Source organism: Podarcis pityusensis (genome assembly GCF_964106645.2).
Source record: "Podarcis pityusensis genome assembly, chromosome: 11".
Lineage (NCBI taxonomy): Eukaryota > Metazoa > Chordata > Lepidosauria > Squamata > Lacertidae > Podarcis > Podarcis pityusensis.
Genome location: NC_138036.1, coordinates 22,151,245 through 22,172,084, shown reverse-complemented (window position 1 = coordinate 22,172,084; position 20,840 = coordinate 22,151,245). Strand labels below are relative to the sequence as shown.

Here is a 20,840-nt window from a genome sequence, read left to right as displayed (position 1 = left end):
CTATTGTTTCATTACATAAACCTGAACTCCCATGCAAACCCCATTAAAATCTAGTCTATAAAAGCAACATAAACATGGGCACACTCAAAGTTTTGAAACCTTCCCATAAGGCTGTGCTGTACATACTAATGCAATACAAAACTATATGACTATTTACTTTGGCACAGGAATGAGGGCTTGGCTGATGTCTACATAGTGAAATCTCAGCAAGTTGGTGTTATTGCAAACACTTCCACAGCCTCGGCTGAAAAATGTGTGAGGCCTGGGATGATTGCTTTGTTAGAGCACATACACACTTGTCTAACCTCAATTAATTAACACATCAAAGTATGTAACTGTGATTCTGGATCAACTTTATTTGTTGCACTGCAAAAGCCCCCAAATTTTCAGAGCAAACTGCTGCAATCCAATCAAAGTGTTCAGTTTTCTTTTTCACGTGGGAGGTTGAATTTGGAGAGGCGCCAACAGCAGGAATGCAGGAAACCAGACAGTGTGTTGTAAGAGTTGCTCTTTACTGCCAGGTTGGTGCTAACAAGGTTCCTGGTGCATGAGTAATCACAGGAGAACACAAAACCTCGTGTTCTCTTTAGTCATCAGAAAGTGTCAGCACAATTAAAAGATGTCTTAACAAAGGTCAGCTGTAAGAGGCTTTAAGCGAACCACTGTAAAGTCACGTGCCCTGCTAGTTACATGAATCAGGGAGTGTTCAGATGGTTCTTAGAAGTCTGCCCTGGAAGGTCTCCAGCTTGCCAGGCATTTTTGTATCTTTGCTCCATTTCCCCACAGGCTCCTACTTTCCACAACTGCCAAGTATAACTCTTTCCATTTAATATTAGCTGAACTATTTTTTTTAGGTTTGGCTACTTCACCATTCCAAGAGATCAAGCTGGGTAACAATGCATTTAAAATAAAACGACGAGCAGACAATATTGCTATGGCCCAATCAAAACTACAATGAGACTGCAACCTTCCACTTGGGAGAGCTCTCAGGGTGGAACCTTCTGTTTAATGACAACAGTTCAAAATAATTAAGGTTGCAATCCTAAGCACATTGATTTGGGAGTAAGCTCCAGTAGGGTTTACTGTCGGACCAACATACATAGGATTCAGCATTTCATTTTGTCCCACTAGTGCCATAAGGCTTGAATGGAAAACAGGATTTTTGTGTGCATTTTATTGCTACCAGACAGGCACACCAACTCCTTGGTGCCCTAGTCCCCTCAATATTTTAAATAGGGGGGGGACAAGACACCCACAAAGTGCTGAGGTAGCATGAGCACATGTCCCAGTGATGGCATGTGGCCCCAGGCACCCACAGTCATAAGGGCAAGCTGTGGCTGCTGCCACCAGATACGGAGATGTCAAATTAAAGCACAAAGTGTGAAAAATTACAAAAGCAAAAAAGACCAAAACAAACACAGCAATTTTGCCACTGCCGAAAAACAACCAGAAACTCCCAAAAGACAAAATCTGGAGTGAGCAAATGCTGCTCATTAACTTCTAGTTCACTGGCCATTGCTGCTGTGATGTCACAGATGTCCAAAGATCAGAGTTACTTTGGCTATAGTGCCAGCGTGGTGTAGTGGTTAAGAGCAGTGGACTCGTAATCTGGTGAACCAGGTTTGCTTCCCTGCTTCTCCACATGCAGCTGTTGGGTGACCTTGGGCTAGTCACACTTCTTTGAAGTCTCTCAGCCTCACTCACCTCATAGAATGTTTGTTGTGCGGGAGGAAGGGAAAGGAGATTATTAGCCGCTTTGAGACTCCTTAAGGGGAGTGAAAGGTGGGATATCAAATCCAAACTCTTCTTCCTCCTCCTCCTCCTCCTCCTCTTCTTCTTCTTCGTGTATTGAAACAAACCATAAATGTGTTTTAAATGTGCCCATCCATTTGAAGGAGGATGTTCCAAGATAAGACAGGGCAAAATGTGAGAATGATAACTGGTCTGGGGGGTATTTTTCTTTGGTCTTGTGGATTTGTTATTTACTTTAATTCTGATGTGCAGGGAGTTCAATTCCACTTGGTCACTATCTCCTGCCACCCCGATTACATTAGAATAAAGATGTCTTCAGGGGTGTTCACGTTACATCCAACCATCGTACAATCTGTGTACCTGTGTATACTGACATCTGAGCTGTGCACTTGTAGTTATTCACATGTAACCTTTACCAAATGTACAGTTTGCATACCTATGTACCCACCAGCTGATCTGTGAAAATCAACAAGTATATTCTCTTACACACGAACACTCATACATCTGTACAGATTGTACCTGTGTTCAGTGTAATGTGTGAATGAGTCTTCCGAAAGACTCAAGGGCTTGCTATAGCATTGTAGCAGGTCAGTCCACTAAAAAGATATAAACACAACTGTCTGAAATCCAGTCTGTCCCCTACCATAAGCTGTGGACACAGCACAACCATGCACTGAATTCAGCAAAGCAAATCGTATAGGCACACTTCAGTGTACTTAAGAAGCCACATCTGTTCTTAGCACGGTACAGTGGTACCTCGGGTTAAGAACTTAATTTGTTCTGGAGGTCCGTTCTTAGCCTGAAACTGTTCTTAACCTGAGGCACCACTTTAGCTAATGGGGCCTGCCGCTGCTGCTGCAGCGCAATTTCTGTTCTCATCCTGAAGCAAAGTTCTTAACCCAAGGTACTATTTCTGGGTTAGCGGAGTCTGTAACCTGAAGCATCTGTAACCTGAAGCATTTGTAACCTGAGGTACCACTGTATCATTCAGTGTTTAGGGAGAGAAGCAGCTCAACATGAAAAGTTACCCATTTCCCATTAAAAGAAACAAGAAGTTCCAAGCAACAGTTAACTTGTGGTCACTGGCAATGGAAAACATTCCATTGAAAACAGTAACAAGTTGCGGAATGCAACCATATGAACAGTTATCCCTAAGCTAAGTTACATGTTCACTCCCCTTCCCTTGGGTTTTTAAAATCTGACTATCATCCTAAATTTGCTGGGAAGATCCAGTGACAACACTTACTAAAATGAAAGCCACAGTGTTACTCAATGCCCCATATGCATACATAACTCATGGAACAATCTATTTGCTTGGCCTTTATCACAAGGAAAGTTCAAAGGAGAGTGGGGGAAAGCCCTGAGTTTTTATGCAGAGGGAATGCTGCTAAAGTCCCTTCAAACCTGTTCTTCAGGCCTCTTTCACTGTGTCTGCAGATCTCATGGAAGGAATCTCTTTTCAGCTGAAAATAATGTGTTCCCACTTAAATGACGGTGCAAACATGTCTGTCGTGGACACTGGAGAACGAAGCAGAGGTTCTGAGGAATACCTGAGGAATACTGACCCTCAACGCTGCATAATTGTATACCAGTTTTAAAGAATTGTCATTTAAGGACTGGTTGTCTTTGTATCAGAATCTTTTCAGAGAACTTTTTCTCACAACTCAGTTAAATTATGAATTTTGCTTCCACAAGATGTAGAAGACAAATTCATTAATGGATATGAGCCACAATTGCTATGCTCTACCTCCACTGTCAGAGGCAATATACTGTATACCAGTTGATTCCTAAGTGGGGAAGAGAGCTGTTGCTCTAAAGTTGCATGTGGCCCATAGGTATCTGACTAGTCAATTTGAGAAAAGGATGCTCAACAAGATAGACCTTTGGTCTGATCAAGCAGGGCTCTTATGTTTATTTTAGTCTCGCCTATGTTTTATTATGCTTAAGGTTAAAGGGTTTTAGTGGCAGTTAATGCTGCTGCTACTGATGCCTTTACTAGCTTTGGTTGTTGATCTTATGATGTTTTTATAATGTTGAGTTGTGCCCAAAATGATGGCATATAAAATGGTTGTTATAAATAAAAATATACAGAGGTTGATTTGTGCACCATCTTCACACATCACAGCAACTTTGGCCTGCTCTGTGTAATGGCAGGCCTGCTAAACATCTGAAAGACATGCACTCCTAGTAAACTAGATTGCCCCATAATCTGTTCGGGGGGGGGGGAAGCAAGACTAAAGCTTTGGAGTCCGCACATCAGTTTAGCATTAGAAGTTAATTTTCTTCACCTTTTCCCTGTATCCGTGATGAATCCACGAAAAACAGTGATGAAATACAAACATAATATACGCTGGATAAGTGTCCAATAAAAGAGCCAGAAGCTGAAGGATTGTTGCATAAGGAATTAAAGAACCTTCCTCGGCAAATAAAAAATCCACAAGACCAAAGAAAAATGCCCCACAAACCTAGTATGCATGCCTGAGCATGGTAGGTTCAAAGGCTGTGCTTCATCCTCAGCTTGTTGGTCACAGGACAAATTCCTAGTAGTCAAGGTATCCTATGTACAGTAGGATGTACAATGTCACATAGATTTGTTTCAAGATACTCTAGCATAGTTTGGAAGTAAAAATATGATAAAGCACAATGCACAAATACTTACGGAAGTACTCACATTATTTCTTTACTTTAAATCATCAGACTTAGTAGGTAACCCCATTGTGTGATTAGATGGGGAATTTGTCTTTTGACTGCATTTTCCCCCTTCTTTGATTAAAACCAGGAAATGAAACAACAAAACAGCGAAACCAGGAAGACTAGTGCCATGGAACAACTACTATCTCATCTTACAGCAAAACTTACAAGCTTGACTTTTGTTATGTCAACATGATGAATTGCCATTACTCACTCTCTCTCTCCCTCTCCCCTTTATACAACATGCACATACATAAAAAATGTAGTTAATAAGAGAAAGAACCTGGTAAATTTTCTTGTATGGGTGATATTGTTCCCACACCTGTGCTACTAGAGTTGCAAAGTTCCATATTAGCAGTTGCTTTAAAGCTGAAAGTAAGCTTGTCCTATGAATGTATGGGGCCACACAACCACAAGGATTTTTGTTTTCTTTTTTGTTTGCAGCAGACCTACTTTTAAAACTGATTAAAGGAGTTGCTGGTGTTTGTTTGTTTGTTTCTGTACAAGTGGTTGTTATTTAAGGAACTAAAATCCAAAGCCCCTTTGGCTTGCCGAACCAGTTGGGTCCTTCTGTGGGTTAGTTAATTACATTAAAAGGAAACAGACCTATAGGATAAAGACAGTATTTCAAAATTATTGTTATTGACTTAAGAAATTACAATTAGGGGAACTATTTTTTTAAAAAATTAATTGTGGGGCTTAGGTAAGTCCTTAGGCACACTACAATGCCGCTGCTGATATTGCAGATAGCCAAGGCATATTATGCCACAAAGCACACTCCTACAGAGGCAGTTTTAGGATAGTGTGACTGGTTTGGCCGCACTGGCAAATTGTGATCTGCAAGTTTCAGTTGACAATGTAACACCAGGTTTATAACCAAATAAATCAGCTGCCACGCTAAGCAATTCTCACAAACAATACATACATACAAATATGAGCCACTGATCCTCTGCTCTTATCCCACTGATATACTTCAGTATTCTTTTATTAGATAAGTGGTCCAAAGTTTCTATTCAAAGACATGTTACAGTGAAATATTTTACGTTGTCATGTTAATAAAGGAAATACAGCAGTGCTGATTTCTTGCTTGTAGATTTAAGATTCTGATACAAATAATAAATAGTATTTTTAATCAGCACAAAGTCTAAAATGATTTTAAATCCTGGGTTTTTTCCAGCCAAAAATTATCATAATACCTAGGTGTGCAAGTTACATGACAAGTTATTTTTCAGTCACTGTGAGGTTTGAAATCAGGCCCTATCAGAGGTGCCAACCCTTCATTCAATCAGTCATAGAAATGTGGTTTACTAGAAAATAATAATAATGAAAAACTGTAATTCTAAAGGCACAAAATCGCATAGCTGCTCTAACAGGAATTTGTAAACAGAGAATTGGCTGAATTTAAAAATTCATACCGAAGAGAATTTTAAAAAGGCATCTGAAGCAGGCTTTTATCTAACCAACTTCCTTAAAGACCCAAAAGGTTTTGAGGTCTACAGCATATTATGCACTAAAATACCGTATTTCAAAAAAGCAGTAAGGCAAATAGTATAATCATTATTTCAAAAACATTACAATGGTAGTGTAGGCATTTTGAGTATAACTTAGTTACAATGTGTAGTACAGTCTCCACTATATAGGCATAATTATGTCCTCCTTAGGCAATTTTAGGTTCAGTTGGACTCCAGAACATATTACAAAATCATCCTTGTACACCATCCCAAAAGGTGTCAGGAGATACGAGTGTGGAGTTTGTATCCGTTGTTCATTCCATCCACAAGCTTAGAAATATCCATTATTTAAAGTCCAAGAATTAAGCATATTAAACACTGTCATACTTGTGAAGAGCTTCTTCTAACTTCTGTGTCACTTTTTGGAAAAAAAGTATTTGCTGTTGTAAGAAATGCTGCATTTGTGATTTGAAGTCTCTCACTCGAATTTTGTGAAAATGGTGAATTTCTGCCAGGGTGGCAAAAGAAATAATGTTACAACGATCCTGAATGCCATCGGCTTTCTGAACCTCCATCTTCCCTTCTTCTACATGCCGCTTACTTTCCTTCACTTTGGTAAGGGCTCCTGCATAATGAACAAAAAAGATATACTGGAATTAAAAGATGACTGGAACAAGTCTAATTAAAAGCTATACTGCTAATTACGCTTGCTGTTCACAGTCTAAAAAATTCTGAAATTATTCCTATATTCTAGGACATAATAAAACCTTTGATTAAGAGATTCTCTCTGCAATACATCATAGTATATCCAGTGTGCATTCTGAACGTAGCACCAAAGTGCTTACCATACCTAGACACGGTTTTGAAATCCTTTTTTTAAAAGATCAATTGTAAGCTGTCTTGGGCTGAAATATTTACCTCACCCTACAAGTCAGCTTACAATTGTTTGCTGTAAGCAAACTCCACCTAGAATATGCATTTCAGATCACCAGTACTATGTACCATACTTACATCACTTTGCTGCAAAATACAAGAGATGACTGAACTCAAGGGTGATCATAGCTTTTCTTCTGCATGATTGCAGGTTAATAGTTGATGACATTATCCTAAGGTAACACCTTTAACATATATATTACATTTTCACATTCAGGGGTAAACCAGAAGTGAAAGGTGAAGAAGAGCTCCTGATTGTTAATTCAGCTCTGTTCATTTCATGAAAAGTAATATTATAAACAAGTTTAATGAAGATATGTGAATTCTGGAGTGCTCAGTGTGGCCACAGAAAGTGAGCAAGGAAGTGAGACTACTATTCCCACAATTCTGTGTTTCTGTAAGACTTTCAGCCCAACAAGCCTGAATTTATAGCCACTGCTCAACTAAATAAGACAGATCCAATTCTACAAACTTCTAGATTCCAGTTGTAATTTCACAGCAATCTAAGTAATTAAAAGGCAAAAACAGACTTTAGAATTGTCCCCATAACTTACATACAACCCTCTTGTAAAACTTTCAGATAAAAAAAGCATAAAAGAGGTTAAATGTTCAATACATTGCAAACATATTTTTGTTTGTTGCAACGGAATTTGTACATTTCCAAATGGTGTACACTTCACAAAGTTCTGCCCAGGTGTGGCTCAAGTTTTCTTTTCAACACCTTGGGTGGGAAAAGACACAGGCAACCTCATATCAACAGTGTCCCAGAAGGTTGTATATCCTCACAGAGAATTGTGGAGAATGCTGACAGCATCAGATATGCTGAGGTCAGGGGGAGAGACCATTGTGGCAAATACCCCTTGAAATGGGGACCCTTAAGCAACTATCTACCTCTGTGGTCAAGTAAGTCCCATGCTAAAACTTTTGTTTTCTTTTTGTAAAGTAAGTAGCTACAGTAGGATTTTAACTGGCAGCTCTATACAAGGGTGATTTGGCCAGCTTGGTTCAAAAAGGATGCAGCTGCCACCAGATTGGCCTAAGCCACTTCCTGAAAACATGTGAGAACCACATGCACGCCAAATCCAGTTTTAGAGCACTTATTTTAAAGCTTTTAGAATCCTTTCCGCACCAATTTATCTGCTGAAGAACACTTCCAAATTGCAAGGGATTCTAGAGCATGTTCTCCTATGCACAGCGAGTTCAAAGTACATTGACAATTCTCAAGAGTGCATTTGGAAACACACTCAATACTCCCCTAGGGGTATACATAAAAGGGGGAAAACAATTATGGTGGAAAGTTGCTTTCCAGGGAACTTTGCCATTATTGATTTTCGCACTGAGAAGCCTAAACTTGGAAGGAACCCCAGGGTCCTGAGGTACCAGAACAGTCTGAAAACTACTACCTTACTGGAATGATAGGACCAAAACATAAATATAATGAATGAATGAATGAACAAATGAAATAATGAACTAGCTAGGTCTGGCAAACAAAGAAGAGTCCTAAATCTGTAAGGTATATTCAAAAAAAGCAAACAGACAATGGATGAATGGGTTAGATATCACTTGCATATTTTCCATTACCACTTCTGAGTCACACTGAGTCACAGAGAACTCACAGGATCTTTAGCAAGACATTACTGAGAGATGTATAATTTCAAGTCACTTGACTGCTTTAGTTGCACATTTTCAAAACAATTGTGGACCAGAACTTCAAAATCCGATTAACACAAAAGGTGAGCCATCTCCCTGAATAAAAATGTTTGTTTAACTAGTAAAACAGATTTAGGCTAAGTTTGACGTACATACAACATCTGGTTGTTGTCAGACAAAGAGTAAGCCTTGTTTGTTTTGAACCTTTTTCATTTTAAGTAGTAGACATGCCTTTCCAATTGTTTATGCACAATATGTACAAGTAATGAGAGAATACTTCAGCTAGGATAAACAATGCAAGCTTATGGCCATACGTACCCTGCACTGGCACACAAAATGAATAAAACTTACGAACTGAAACGATGAGGATTTTATCAGAACTCTACCAACTAACTTAAGCCTGCAATAGTATTCCATCATGGATCATGGACCACCTGCTTGCAAAAAGTGAGGCTACATGATGTATACACAGCCAAGACTCAGCTATATGATCATAGTAGAGCAGCATAGGCTACAATGAAGCTTCTACATGCACAAGAAGAAATGATGCAATTGGCTAAAAATGCCTTCTCTTGGCCTCATGACATTCCCGTTTCCCCTTGGCTGTTGCAAGCAGTGTTCTGTTTTAAGTATTTCAAGATGTATTATTCTTAACAGCAGTTCTCTTTTTAAATAAATAAAAACTAACATCTTTTCTTGTTTTCTGGCTTACTTGATCCTGTAAATAATACTTCTAATAGTTTTCAGACCTGGATAAGGCTTGGCTGTATTGCTGTAGGAACTAAAAATGTTTTGGCTGGCTTTTCATTAGAAACATAAAAACAAAAGTCCTAATAAATATACCGTAGCAGTGCCATGCCAACTGACAGTGGATCTGAAGGAGGAACTAACAGAATCATTAAATAAGCTTTTGAACTTGCAAATAAAATTGCTACATTTTAAAAATACATAAATCAAGAATGTTAGTATATTTCCTGTAGGCTGGTTGAGGTGACATAACCTGGTTACCAGCACTTACAGGCTGGAGAGTACTACTTCTGTGTACTATAAACTCTCTACCAATCCCAGCAAAAACTTTCTTATGGCAGTCAAGAGTAGAAACAAGTATATGTTCTGGCCCCAAAATGATCTGTTTCATAAATCTGATTTTAACATCACTAGATGCAAATCACAAGCTGCAGGACTCTTAATGGATTGCAGAGTAGGACACCTGCCTCAAGGAACAATTTGAAGAGGACTCTGTGCAATTCTGTTTGTTCTCCATCAGGCATGGAAGTCACTGAATGTTAAAAAATATATAGTAAAGAGCTTCTCTTCCTGAATTCTAAATCAAACTATGTAAAAGCAAAATGCAGGTGCATGTGTAGGCACACCAGCTGAAGATATGTACTAATCTTACCTCAAGTTATGAATACTTACTTATTAAAAAATTTAAAACAATAATTATTTGATGGAGAACCCCCACTAGTAAGAATCTCTAATCTATATAGTGGAATAGGCTAGATACAACAGGTTATGATTTGGACCAAACAGTGTTAGGCAACCTGTGCCCCTCCAAATGTTGGATTTCATCTGCCATTTGCCCTAGTAGGCATGGCTAGGGATCAAGGATGATGGGAGCTGTAATCCAGCAACATCTGGAAAGCCACAGGTTCCTCTTCCCTGCTGTGCAGCAATTTTATATGACAAACTTTAAAATCCTAGGTCAAAGCAGGCAAAATTAGCCACCTTCATTTAGAATCTTTAAACATTCCTTTAAACCAAAGGAAGAACATTTATGGTTCTAGATTAAAAACACTGAATACTGCTATACAAATCACACACTTTACTTAATGCAGAAATACAGTTAACACAACTGGAAATGGAATCAAAGCTGTGAAGTCAAATTTTCATTTACTTAACATTAAAGGGGTTAAGATCAAAGACCAAATCACTTTGAAATCACACTTCCAGTTAGCCACTACACTGTGAAAAAAATATGCTAAAAGTGACAGTCTCTAATGGTCTACCACAGCCTTCCCCAACCTGGTCCCCTCTAGTTGTTGGGAGTACAACTTTTGTCATCTGTGACAATTTGACATTCCAGCTGGTGCTGATGGAGGTTAGAATCCAACAACATCTAGAAGGCACCAGGCTGGGGAATGCCCATTCACCCTCACAACAATTCAGATGCTGCACTTAGTATTATTGAATAGAAAATTCTGGTGCTTCTGCAGTATCCCAGCCAGCTGAATCATAAAGAGCAATAGTCCTATTGTGTTCACTGAGACTATCCATGCCAACTTACAGAACACTATGACTCATACAGGTTTTGTGGCAAGATGGTTACCTTAACTCAAAACAAGTAGGCTTATAAAAATGAAGTTGCAACTCAACATTAGCTTTTTCCTTCCTTCCTTCCATCCATCCATCCTTCCTTTTTTTTTTTTTTTTTTAAAGGAATGGGAATTGGGAAGTTTCAAAAGGATATCATTAATGACAATGGGTGACACCCAACTGTGCCGGACCACTTGCGAAGCAGATTTGCTTGCACAACAGGAGTTCCCCTTCCCCACCCACTATGTGATCTAGGTTTGGGGGACCCTGTAGAAGGGATATAGGTGGGGATGGGAGCAGCTGGGAAGGGAAGAGAGGAGGGTTATGTCATGCTGAATCTACTCATACAATGTACTTTATCATCCTAACTTTACAGCATTTTTAGAGTCACTCATTCATAGAAGTTGAAATGGAAGTGAAAAGTCACAGAATAGTTATCAACCTCTATTTGCTACAATGTTATTTTTTCTTAGAGATTTTTATTCCCCCCCCCCTTTAAAACACAAATACCCTTCTTTCTTATTCAGCAAATTTTAAAATATAAAAAACTCAGAGTGACACATTGCAAATACTGCTATAGTGGACAGTTTAGACTGCCATGGGCATATGCAGCAGTGTAAGGGAGCTAGTTAAAAACCCCCTGTGTTTCTATTTTAACTTTTGGAACAAACACCATCCTAAATTTTTTATCCTGTCAATGCAAGTTTTTAAATGTACAAGCTTGAGAATGGAAAGCTAAAATCAGTGGAGGGTGCAGCTATTTGGGGTATCCACCAAGTTGCTTTTATTGTAGCACTTCTACTTCAAAACCCTTTCATCACAGAATTCAGAAAGTACTCCTTAAAACCCATGAGAGTTCAAAGATCAGTGTGCATATTCTGTATTTATTAAAGAATGTAGTCTGGTTTGAGAATACCAGTAATTTGACCAATAGTGTACACACACCAGTGGGAGTTTTTCTTTACCTCCCCCAGTACCAAATCCCCCAAAGGGCATTGTCACTGGTGTGCCTGTATACAGTATCCCCACCCTTGCCCCAAGATCCCTTTTAAACTGCTCTTGTGCAATCCCCAACTGCTTTCTGAGCTTTTACAGTGCAGTTATGACATCAGTTTCTGTGTGTGCTCACTCCTCTAGATACTGGCCACCAACCGGAGCTTTCAGGCAGCAAAGAAAATAATGGTCTTTGATGTTACAAAGTAGGGGCCAGATTACTTGCTCCTTAAAGAAAGCCATTCAGTATAAGTGCTTTTGTAGTTTGTTTTGCCTCCTGATGATTGAAATTAGTGTGGGACACATTATCTGCATAAATCTGAAGGCAGATGTAGAACAACAGCCTTGCATCAAACAAAACTCGAGTTTGCAGTCAGGTTCTGTGGATGAAAATTCAGATCAGAGGTTTCCACTTTTGTGCTGAAACCTGATCCATGAAATTCATTATCTTTCAACTCTGGCAAAATGTCACACTGGTTGAACTTTTTAAATTATCAGTTGCTTCAACATATGTTCCAGCTTTAGTAACAGACAGTTAAGAATTTGGCTGACAGGTTGTTGTTTTTTTAAACAGACATGCAGTAGGAATTGTAAATGTATTTCCCAATAAAGTTGTAGGTGGTGGTTTCTGGCTGAAATAAGGAAACACTTTCATGTTACCACTTATGAAGAAACCCCTTTCCTTCTCTGCAATACCATCACACATCCTAGTCCACTACTTACAAAACTACACTCCAGGCAAGAACAGGTACAAATGCTTAAGGAACCTGACTCGTAGTTACATAGAAAGAAACAATGCCTGTGGGAAACAATCATTAGGAACTTCAGCTATTTCAAAATTGACACACAAGGCTTTCGTAGGCCCAGTAGCAGAAATGTACTTATTCAACTGGACTTGCAGCTTGTTTCACCCCAGTGGATTGTGATGGGCAACCTGTTAATCCTTTTGTGCTTTTATGCTTTCCATGTGTGGTGGTGCAAACTGAATTTACAGCCTCTCTAGTTGGCAAAGCAGAGCTGGGAAAAATTTCTGCCTAAATCCCTAGAGAGCCAGTTTGAAACCAAACACCAGTCGAAGTTAGAAGTGCTTAGTGCAAATTGATTGAAATCATTATCAAGGTACTCATCATGTTTAGATTTCCATGTTTTTCAATGTTCAAACTACTGCAATTGACTTACAAGGTGAAAAATCTAACAATTTCCCTCAATGCAAATTATTTTGGTACATAATAAAAACTCACAAAAATGAACATTTCAGGAGTTCACGTCTGCTTTAACTGACCATATGTGAGCTGCTCTGGAAGCCTTTTTGGCTCAAGAGCGAGGCATAAATGCTCTAAATAAATAATTTATTATTATTATTATTATTAATTGAATTTATACCTTCCTACACCTGGGGGTCTCAGGGCGGTTCATTATGAGTAACTTAGGTGACAATCCAGTATTTACCATGAGAGTAACTTCACTTAACTTACTTCTGAGTACACATGCATAGTATTGTGCAGTTGAGAAGCTTACCAGACTTTGGGAAAGTGTTTCACCCCAATACATCAAATGTTAATGGATACTTTCTTGTGAAATGTTAGAACAGTATTTTTTTCAGCTTTTTCACTACACACAAAAGGACCAATGCATCATTCTCAAAAGTTTGTAAATTTTAGTTTAGCTTTCTAGCCAGCCATGATATATGCTTGTCAATGCCCCCTGTGCTTATGTCAGAGAACAGGAGCTATGGCACAAAATCAATGAGAGCCATATTTGTGTGCCTTCTGCCTGCTACTAAATAGATGAGAGATCCAGCTTCCACTCCCCACCCTCCCTTAGTTGGTAAAGAGAAGAGTAGGAGGGTCCACACATGTGGCACTGCGGATGGGAATTCATCCTTGCTGTGTGGGTATAAGGAAGGCTGCTCACTTCCATTAATAACATTGCAGGGGTGGGGTGGGGTGGGGAGTGGAATGAAAAGGAAGTTCTCAGAAATATTTTCACACAGGCAGTGCATCACTTTTGGCAAGCTAAACCCTGAGAGAATGTTTCATTGGTCTAAACTACATTACAGTGCTTAGCATGGGCTTTAAATCAACTTTAGTCTTTAATGGAGTTTGTATCTATAAGAATGGGCTACCAGGATAACTGGAAGAAAAAGTAGCACATTATCTATTAACCTTTAAGATGCCTCCTATTGTGCTGTAGTGTATGTGAGCAAGCATGGCTTGCTTCTCAAGTCTATACAAAATTTCATCAATGATTTGATGAAATATGCTAACTTAAAATAAATTATTACCATACTCCATTTTCAGCAACCACATAAACACTTTCACCCACACCACAGCTGGCATTTAAAAATTCATTTAAAGCTTTTTACTTGCTTAACTAGCTATACTGATACACCCTGTGACCAGTCACATCTATTGCAGACATAAGTGAGGGTTGTAAATGAAGCTCCTGGACACTTGGTGTCATTTCCTTTAACCCTCACAACTTGCACAAAAAACGGTCTACCTGTCATATCCCATAAACTATGGACAGAGTTGCTCACAACAGCATCTTAATGCACAGATACATATGGAGAAGGGTGATCCTTCAACCCTGCTCCTAAGTGTAAAAGGTTTCACAGGTCAAAACTTGTACAGGACTTTGAATTGCACTAGAAATAGACTGGAGTATAGCTGGCCTAAAATGCTCATAATGCCCAAACCGTTAGTGAGCTACCAGCCACTTTTGTACAGGCAGCAACCATTTTGCACGTGTTCAATTGGCACGCGACCGCTGATGAGTGGGTCATTTTGGACTTGGAAAATGGCATAACGGGAGTGGGACATAACTGGGGTGGGTGGGTTATGCATGCTCTGCAGACATGCGCAAGGGCCAGGAACTCTACCCCGGTTGCCTGTACTAAGTGCAGGTTCTGTATTGTCTTCAAAGGCAGCTCCACATATGAGTAGTGCATTAGAGTAGTGCAACTTGGAGGTCACTAGAGCATGGGTAACTGAGGCCAGGCTATCTCTGGACAAAGAGGGTTGCAGCTGGCATACCAGTCTAAGTTGGTAAAACTTAAAAGCAACTTGCACTTCTAATGACAAATCTGGATCAAGCAGCACCTGTAAGTGACAAAACTGTCCTTGCAGGAGACATGGGACCACATATAGCACAGGGTGAACACTGCTCCCCTATGTGGTGACTGACTCAATTCAATTGTGATGTCCTAGCCATGGTAGATGCCAGCAATTTTATCCTTGATTTGTTTTTTTAGGTTGTGCTAAATTTGCAAACCCATCACAGTGGACCTCCAAGAGTTTAGTATCGTCAGATGGGCAGAATGCCCCACACCATCCCAAAAAACTCCAACGGACAGTAATGTGAGGATCTATAACAGTGTTAGAAAATAACAGCTTCTTTGCTGTCATCACAGACACCGAGTAGACTTAATAATGAGCTCTAACACTGTAGATTCACTTCAAGTCTTCTACCATTTGCACTCTAGCCATCTTCCTACTTGTTTCACTGCTCCCAGGAATACCAAGGAGCTTACTGAGTTCTGCCCAACATAAGTACTATTGCTAATAATAGTAATTATGTGGTCATGAAAGGCTCTACTGATTTTATTACAGGTTGTATTTATTTTATATTTACACACTACCCTTCTTTTAGAAGGGCACAGGGCAGTGTATATAGGTTTAATCCATTTTATCCTCACAACAACCCTGCAAGCAGAGAGATAATGGGAGTTACTCAAAGTCAATAAGTAAACTCAAATCTGAGCAGAGACTCTCAGCCTCTCATCTCCAACTCCAGAGCATTATCCACTATATACACTCCATTTTGATAAACAGCATATGGCTTATATACTTAGCAAATGAAACAAATATTTTTGAGAAATTGTTTAAGCTGTAGCATGCTATGTAAGGATTTGAGTGAAACACTGTAAAATGCGGACAAATTATTGAGGAAGTGGGTCAGACATGCATCATCTGTGACTCAGCAAGCCAAATGTAGGTCGCCAGTCATGTATACTAGCCTAGCAAGATCTCAGTTAACCTCCTGTTGGTTGGGAATCAAGCAGGGCCTTGTCAAACACCTGGCAGGTCACTAAACATGGCCAGTAGGTTGTGCTTAGTTTGAAGGGGCACAAGTTATGCTGGCATAATCTAAGGTACTGCATCTTGAGATAATGTCAGCAGAAAACTCTGCAGTGGGTTTACATCTAGGCTGATTTACAGTATTTAGGCACACAAGTAATACATGTAAGGTGGCCAAGTAACAGCTTGATAATATCTGCACTACAACTACTTCCATTTTTAACTGACTTAGTGCCTGCCAACATGAATCCATGGCACACATTAATTCTACTCAAATGGGCTGACTTACAAGCCAATCTTTTCAAGAGCTGGCAGGTATCCATTATTCTTTTTCCTTCATAAGACAAACCCTCAGCCCTATCCATGTAAAATAACTTGCATTTAAATCAATAATCCAGCTACAAATACCGCCCCAAGCAAAAGCACTTAAATGACAGTGAAAATGTTAGTATGATTTCATATTTTAAATGTTTTCTGAATTATGATGATAGTGTGAATGAATAGCATCCACCAAGTCCTTTCTTGTAGCACGAATGTAAAGGCACACAGCAATCACATTGTCCCTGAAGGTGCAGACAGCATTTCAAATGTGTTTGAAGAATGGCACTGTAATGCAATACATAGCCTATAACCTGATGGAAGCAGGTATTCCTTCACATGGCAATTTTTGAAAAATTGTCTATATAAAGATTAAGAATCATTAGGAATCATGAAGCACTTGCATGTTAATGGTCCAACTTGCATTTTGCTGCAACTACTGTGAGAAATTAGTGTTCAAATGTGAAACGTAGGTTAATAGTATTCTCAGAGTGTCATTATCTTTTAGAAGTCACAATTTATCATCCATCATTTACACAATTGGAAAACCTCATACTATAATCCATTGACAAAAAAAGTCAACCTCTATTAAGGTCAACAGCATTGATTACAATGTATTTGGCATTAATATATAAATGCAACCATGAGAGCATTTATCAATACACTAACATCAAATGCTGAAAATATTTATTAGCAATGTATTTATAGGCTCCTAGCATGTAATACTCAAGTTACAGTTGATTTCAAGAATAATTGTATATTCCTGGAAGACCTACCTCAACAGATTTGAATGTCATGTGAAAATTCCCACCTCTCTTTTCACTGTGTTTTGTTATATTAAGTTTTTCTATCTGGATGAAAATAGTCCTGACTGGAGTGATAACCACAAAGGTTGACATTTTTATCCTTGGCCCTTGATATGTGGAACACATTAACTGATTAGAGCTGCACAGAGAAATTAGACACCAAGGTGATGAACACACTGTCAAGAATGGGTACTAACTTCACAGCTGTATCTGTACAGAGGAAGTCAAACCTCATCACATAGCTCTGAATTGTATTAAATTGTATTGTATTAGGTTTCATTTATGTAAACTGGCCTAAAATCTAAAATAGAGAAACATTAGATCAGTAGAAAACCAGGTGCAAGGAAACAAAGAGAATCCTACATGCCTTTGAAGAAAATCCACCCTGGAAATGTTAACTACTTATGTACTAGATAGCTGTACATCTATGACCAAATCTTACAAAGTGGTTATGGGAACAAAGCCCAAGCATCCAAATCTTACAGGGACTGAGAACCTGCAGCCCTGCAGCTTGTTGTTCAACTCCCAATTCGCATCAGCTGTACTCAGCAGGGCCAATGGTTAGGAGTGGTGCAAGTTGCAGTTGGGCAATGTTTGGAAGGTCACAGGCTCCCCATCCCTAATGTGAACCTTAAATCCAGACAGAGCAGAGAGTGTATTTGTTTTTCTAAAAAGCTCCTTTGTGATACATTAATGTTCGTTTAATTAATGATCCAAACAACTCATATGTGGCTTGAAATTAATTAAAGTGTTCTGTGGCTGACTTCGCCTTGTTAAAAAAACCTGAAGCTACTCACAAGGTACACAGTAAGCAATGGTCTCTCTGACACAATTAAACAAGTATACTCTTTTAAAATACTGCTCAGTACTTCACTACACTCCTGTTTTACAAACAAACACAAATCCTGAGTATGATAGGCAAGTATAGTTTCCTGCTTGGGGGAGCAGAGTAGGGTAATAACATACCATTAAGGGTTCAAAACAAGCATCCTTAAATTCAGCACTTCCTTAATAACTTGAGTCCATAAATCCTATCAGAAGAGGCTAACTTCTGAGGCAGAATTGTCTCCAGTGTTTTACCAAAAATAAGCATATTGTGCCACCTTAAAGACTAACAATTTTATGCTGCCATAGTCTTTAATAACTTTATAGCCCAATCCTATAATGCTTACTCAGAAGTACTGCAACCAGTGAAGTTTATGCCCAGTAGGTGTGCAAAGGACTGTGGCCTAAAATCAAATCTAGAACCAAATTTGACATGAGGTTATCTTCAATAACTTGGTCCATTATATATGCATATTGGTACAAAGGGGAGAAAAAGGCAAACATTGGGGGGCAAAAGGCAATGTAATCCTGGTGGCAGAACTTATGACATTTCCATACAAAAGTCAAGTGTATACTGTACAAGATTAGCACAGTGGCCATTCATTATTCGTCTTTGAGGTGCTACAGGACTGTTTAGTTTTGATGCAACAAACACGGATACTATACTCCTCTGGAACATTTTACTACAATAACTCAGAAGTCTAACTTCTATTATACAAATTTAATTGGGTGATAGAGGTAAGCTGATATAGTTAAAACTACATTACCTTTCTGGACATGGATTATGTCTGGGAAATTGGCCAGATGTCCTTGATACAGAGCTAACAAATCCATCACAGGATCGAGGTCCTGTCTGGGTTGCTCCGCAAAGAGTTCACCAATAGCATCATAAGCTTCCCCAGTGAAGGCAATGGCCTGATTGAGGCCAACTGAAAAAGCCTGCTGGTCCATCTCAAAGGCTTGGCTGAGGCCCTTGAAGGAATGCCCCACTTTCTGGTACTCCTTCTTGAAGCCAGTAACCTGCTTGCGAGCAAACTCATTGACTGTCTGGTTCAGCTGAATGGTGCTGTCATCCATCTTCTTGGTGAAGCTCTTGAAGCCATCGACTTTACTTTCCACCTCCTGCAGGTCCAGAGCAGCAGGACCACCAGCAGGCACGCTAATTGTGAGGAAGAAGTTAGCGCCCACCATCTCGTCCTTCTCAGCCTTCCGCTTGCCCTGCTTCCAGGCCTTCTCATCGGTGCTCGGGCAGGTGAGGAAATGCTGGAAGGCATCACACTGCGCAAGCACCGGATGGCTACACATATGGTCCATCCACCAGGCCAGGCCTTTGCGGCGTTTGGAGATGAAGTCCTCCTCAAAGCGCCCCGTGGCCTGCTTCTCCGGCAGATGCGGCACCGAGATGACCGGAAACTTCTCCACCAGGCGCCCGTAGAGCCAGTCAAAGTGCTTGTAGCGCCGGTGCACCTGCTGCCCAGTGTGGCTCGGCACCAGCTTGTAGGCGATGTAGCTCTTCATGCCCTTGAATTTGGTCTGCTTGGTGGGGTCTTCGATGGAGCACTGGAAAGGGTATGGGTTCTCCTGCCACTCGGGCCCGTAGGTGCCCAGCACCACACACAGCTTGTCGCCATCCTTCACAAAACCCGACGCCTCTCCGAGCACGAAGGCCTCGCCGCCGGATTTCACAAAAGTGGAGAAGCGGTTCAAGTTGCGGCTCACCGTGGCTGAGCTCTTGGCGCCGCCGGCGGCCGGGTGGTGCAGGTGAGCACCGGGCTGGCTGCCCCGGGAGCTCAGCGACAGGTCGGAGCGGGTGGAGAGGCGGTACCTGCCAGAGGAGCCACCTGGGCCTCCAACCCCCATCCCTGCATTTTCGTAGTCCGGGTACGAGCTGCCCAGGACGCCCGGCTCGTCCGCCACCGTTGAGCTGTCGTCCCAGTCATCGTCCCAGTCGTCGTCGCTGCCTTGGCTGGTCTGATAGGAGGACCCTCCGTAGGAGGGAGGCACCGCTTGGAAGGAAGAGAAGCCCGACGTGGCCGGTGGAGGAGGCAGCAGCTGGAAGGGCTCTGCCGGCGGAGGGAGCTGCTGGTGTTGCTGCTGGTGGTGGTGATGGTGGTGCTGCTGCTGGGCCGGCGGAGGGTTGCTGAAGGCTGTGGCGGGCGACGTCGCCGCCACCACCGCCGCCAGGGGCTCGAAGCCTCCGCCGGGGACATTGGCGTAGCGGGCCGGGGCCGGCACGGGCAGAGGCGCGGGGGGCTCGGCCACGGGCGCTCGGATGACCTGCACGTAGGAGGCCGGGAAGAGGCCCCGGTCTCCGCGGCTGTTGACCCCCTCGAACCAGCCCTCGATCTCCTGGTCGCTGCACAGGCTCAGCACCTCGTGCTCCCGCAGGGAGATCTCGCCCGGGTTCTCCGACTTGAAGTCGTACAGCGCGCGGGCCCGCAGCAGCGCCATGGTCCCGCCGCCGCCGCCCAGCCGGGGATGGGGGACGCGGGCGGGCCGCCCCACAGCGCCGCCAACCAAACGCAGCTCACGCCCCCCAACCCCCCGCCGCCCGGCCCGCAGGTCCTGCCCGCCCACTCGGCTGGCGGCGCTGCTCCCTTCGCCTGGAGGCAGCAGCGTCTCCTCCGCCTCACCCGCCGGGACCCTTTTATTCTCCTCACGATTCGCCCCTGCGAGTTCTCAGCCTCTCTCTCTGGGACGCGGCGGGAGCGCCTCCCTTTCTTTCGCAGGCCGTGTCGGCTGCTGCCCTCCCTCAGCGCCTGAAGGAGGGACGAGGCAGCCCCGTCACTGGTATCGCCAGCAGCTGGAGTCCCCGCTTCACCTCGTCCGAGTCGGCTGGCTGGGCGGAGGGGTGTGCGCGAGAAAGGCAGAGGGAGGGAGGGAGAGGAGTGTGCGCGCGCGCGCCCGCGTGTTTGTGTGAGTGCGTGTGTGTGTGTGTAGAAGGGGCCGGGCCCGGGGGATTGTCCCACGTCGCCAGTTTTGCTAATCCAGAGCCGAGAGGCAAGGGCTGGGGAGCCGAGCGCAGA

The 20,840-nt window shown here is 41.8% G+C and overlaps 1 protein-coding gene and 1 long non-coding RNA gene across 2 annotated transcripts in view; one reads left to right on the top strand and one right to left on the bottom strand.

Annotated features, from left to right (window-relative positions):
- LOC308458580 overlaps positions 1-5,693 on the top strand; it is a 22,663-nt gene extending 16,970 nt beyond the window's left edge. Inside the window, exon 2 of the long non-coding RNA XR_013977579.1 lies at positions 4,532-5,693. This is a non-coding gene — a long non-coding RNA (uncharacterized lncRNA). The remainder of the gene's footprint in view (positions 1-4,531) is intronic.
- On the bottom strand, positions 5,397-20,840 carry SNX18 (sorting nexin 18). The gene is made up of 2 exons (XM_080972683.1): positions 18,582-20,840; positions 5,397-6,519 (listed from the first exon to the last, which is right to left on the bottom strand). The coding sequence occupies exons 1-2, from the start codon at positions 20,263-20,265 to the stop codon at positions 6,266-6,268; spliced, it is 1,938 nt and encodes a 645-aa protein (XP_080828809.1). The 5' UTR covers positions 20,266-20,840; the 3' UTR covers positions 5,397-6,265.